The 3,381-nt window shown below is 44.4% G+C and overlaps 1 protein-coding gene across 1 annotated transcript; it reads left to right on the top strand.

Moving 5' to 3' along the window:
• Positions 1–938: 938 nt before the first annotated feature.
• LOC104949867 (brefeldin A-inhibited guanine nucleotide-exchange protein 3-like) lies at positions 939–3,150 on the top strand (the record flags this gene model as incomplete). The annotated part of the gene is made up of 4 exons (XM_010776299.1): positions 939–1,093; positions 1,374–1,519; positions 2,390–2,569; positions 3,009–3,150. Coding segments are annotated over exons 1-4 (475 nt in total), but the record flags the coding sequence as incomplete, so codon positions are not given.
• Between the last annotated feature and the right edge of the window lie 231 nt (positions 3,151–3,381).

Here is a 3,381-nt window from a genome sequence, read left to right as displayed (position 1 = left end):
GTGTGTGTGTGTGTGTGTGTGTGTGTGTGTGTGTGTGTGTGTGTGTGTGTGTGTGTGTGTGTGTGTGTGTGTGTGTGTGTGTGTGTGTGTGTGTGTGTGTCAGCCAGCCGCTCTGCACTTATTAAAGTTTGGCACAGCAGGGAATGCTCTGTGTTTATTTCAAGGATCATCTCTTATGTAACCGATGATCTCACTGCTTTTAGGGCAGAATAAAAAATCAAATGTTCCCACTGATCTCCTGCAGCAGATGGGCTGAACACACTCGCAGCTGAAAGTGGTGCTAGGGATAGTAAACAAAGAGTGTAGTTAAAGGGCAACACGCTGCATTTCTGCATATACAATTAATACATAGTGTTTGTTCACCTTTTGATCGGGGTTCTTACTGTAGACTTTATTTTGTTAGTACTTGTGGGTTATCTGTCGCCGCTTTTTTTGTTTGTGTCAGACTCTCTGAATACGCACTTTTGTTAGGGTTGGAAAATTAAAGAAAAAAGTGGTGACAGATAACCCACAAGTACCATTTATTTTATTTACAATAAAAAAAATCACAATCATACCTGATAACAAATGATAAACAGTGCAAGAGGAGGCAGAAAACACACGGGGCTTATATTATAATAATAATAATAATAATACATGTTATCTATAAAGTGCTTTTCCCGGTGCTCAAAGCCTTCCTGTTTCTTTTATAGAAAACACATTGATCGATATTAAAAACAGTAGCTTATATGATGGCACACAGGTGGTGGACATCTGATGATTGCATAGAAATGAAAGTGTGAATTTGCTTTAAAGTACGCAGGAATGTTCCTTTATCTGAAAGTATTCTGTAAATGAAAACACATTCGATAACTGTTAATGTCACAATTTGACATTGTCTCTGTGTTTGTGTGTGTGTGTGTGTCTTGCTGTGTGTGTCTCGGTGTGTGTGTGTGTGTGTGTGTGTGTGTGTGTTGCAGGCTGTTTGAGGAAGCAGCCACTAAGCTGAACCTGGTGGCTCTGGTTGGTTTCCTGCAGCAGCTCAGGAAGGCTTCTCAGTGTCAGCTGTTCCACTCTGTGACCGAGACCGGAGACTACTCACTGGCAATGCCAGGTACACACACACACACACACACACACACACACACACACACACACACACACACACACACACACACACACACACCACATGCTCTATAAGTTACCTTACATTGAATTAATTTATAGTAAAATACACTTTGCTTAAGAATAAACTTGGTCAAAGTTTTCCATCTTCTATTCTTTGGAGATCATTTTGTTTTTACAGATTAGCAAACTCAAAAGCCCTCGTTGGGATTCATTGGCAAACCTTTGGGGAGCTAAATGAGAGGAAATAAATGCTCCTGTGTTTTCAGGAGAGGCCAAATCGACTCTGGAGCGTCGCAGCGCTCTGCATCTCTTCCGACTGGGCGAGGCCATGCTGAGGATCGTCAGGAACAGGAACCGGCCCCTGCTGCACATGATGAGGGCCTGGAGCGTCGTGGCCCCCCACCTGGTGGAGGTGAGGAGCCTCTTTAAAATAAGATGGGGGTTGGTGCTACACGCTGTCATGTGCAAAGATCCTCTTAAAGGTCTCCTATCAGGCAAAATGCACTTTTTGATGTCTTTTCTACATCAATGTTTCCCCGGTGTGTCGGGGAACTCACGCAGCGTCAGAAAATAAAACCCTCTCTCTTTTCCTCCGTACCCAAATCTCTAAAAACGGGGGAACAACGGAGCTGATCCAGATTTGCGTCCGATATGACGTAATATCTGAAATGCGGACCCACAGCCCAATCAGAAACGTTGCTATCAGAAACAATGTTTTGGACATAATATGGTCGGTGTTTACATTAGCATCGCTAACACTCAGAGCTAACCTGTACTGGAGAGCATGTGTGTGAAGAAGCAGGAAGTCACTTGTGGTGAGAGGAGAGAGAGAGAGAGAGAGAGAGAGAGAGAGAGAGAGCGAGCGAGAGAGAGAGAGCGAGAGAGAGAGCGAGCGAGAGAGAGCGAGAGAGAGAGAGAGCGAGAGAGAGAGCGAGAGAGAGAGAGCGAGAGAGAATCCTTGATGTGGTTTGGAACATGATATGGAGTTTAATCATGGCAGCATTTAGCTGAATTTCTGCTGGTAGAATTCTCCTGCATAAGCTCCGCCCCCTTTTTCGTATAGTTACAGACCCAGAATCAGCACTTCTCTAACAGGGCTGAAATAGAGGGGTATGATTATTAGGAGCATGGCTAGAATAAACACTTCATAGACATGTTTTTATATATTTCTAAATATCTGAGACCCATAATAAATGCCTAAAAATATTATAATAGGAGACCTTAGAGACTTTGTGTTTGCTTAAACGTATACCTTGTGGTTTAAATGATCTTCTCGTCGCAGGCGGCCTGTCACAAAGAGCGCCACGTTTCCCAGAAGGCCGTGTCCTTCATCCACGACGTGCTGACGGAGGTGCTAACGAGCTGGGCGGAGCTTCCTCTCTTCCACTTCAACGAGGCGCTGTTCAGACCCTTCGAGCACATCATGCAGCTGGAGCTGTGCGACGAGGACGTGCAGGACCAGGTGAGGAGACTCTCTGCAGATCTCACGCTTGTATCTCAAGTCTCATTTCAGTCACAGATGAAATGTGTCAGTCCTCATGTAAACTACGGCTGTCAACAGACTGGAAACCTTCTGCTCTCTTGTGTTCGACAGACATGCAGATTATCATATTACCTGTTATGTTTAGCATGTCTTATGTCCCTTTTGGTTCCTGCTCCTCTGTATGAAGTCATTGCTTTTCCTTTGTAACTTGGTCGGATCAGGTTATCTGTCCTTCCAGCTGGAAATAGATTGATTCTTAAATGCTATAACTCTTTATTAAATAACACAACTTTGGTTTAAGCTTGTATATTTGTTATTTCCTTACCAGAAGGTGGTTAAATCTGGAATTTGCTCCACAGCATCAATCAATAAAAAGTCCCCTGCAGCAGCTTCATGTGTCTGATATGTGTCCCTGCAGGTGATCACCTCCATCGGGGAGCTGGTGGAGATGTGTTCCCCTCAGATCCTGTCGGGATGGAGGCCTCTGTTCAGCGCTCTGAGGACGGTCCACAGCAGCAAGACGGACACCAAGGGGTACCTGCTGGGGGAATACTCCATGGGTACGTTTTAGAAAACTCTCCCTGGTCCCCGGCTTGAGCTTCAGTCTCAGGATCCATGTATCTGTGATCCTCTCCAGAATGGAAGTAGTCATCACATACAGAGCATCAACTAGTTCCTGAACAGTGTCCTTCACATGCTGATATCCAAGAGAGGGAGTTACACAGTCACAAGATGGAGGAATAAATCTGACTTTTTCTCAAAATGTTGACTTTTTCTCAAAAATCTCAAAA

Source organism: Notothenia coriiceps, unplaced genomic scaffold (genome assembly GCF_000735185.1).
Source record: "Notothenia coriiceps isolate Sejong01 unplaced genomic scaffold, NC01 NC01_scaffold00016855, whole genome shotgun sequence".
Classification (NCBI taxonomy): Eukaryota; Metazoa; Chordata; class Actinopteri; order Perciformes; family Nototheniidae; genus Notothenia; species Notothenia coriiceps.
The sequence above is the reverse complement of the archived record's forward strand: the minus strand, read 5'-3'. Positions and strand labels throughout refer to the sequence as shown.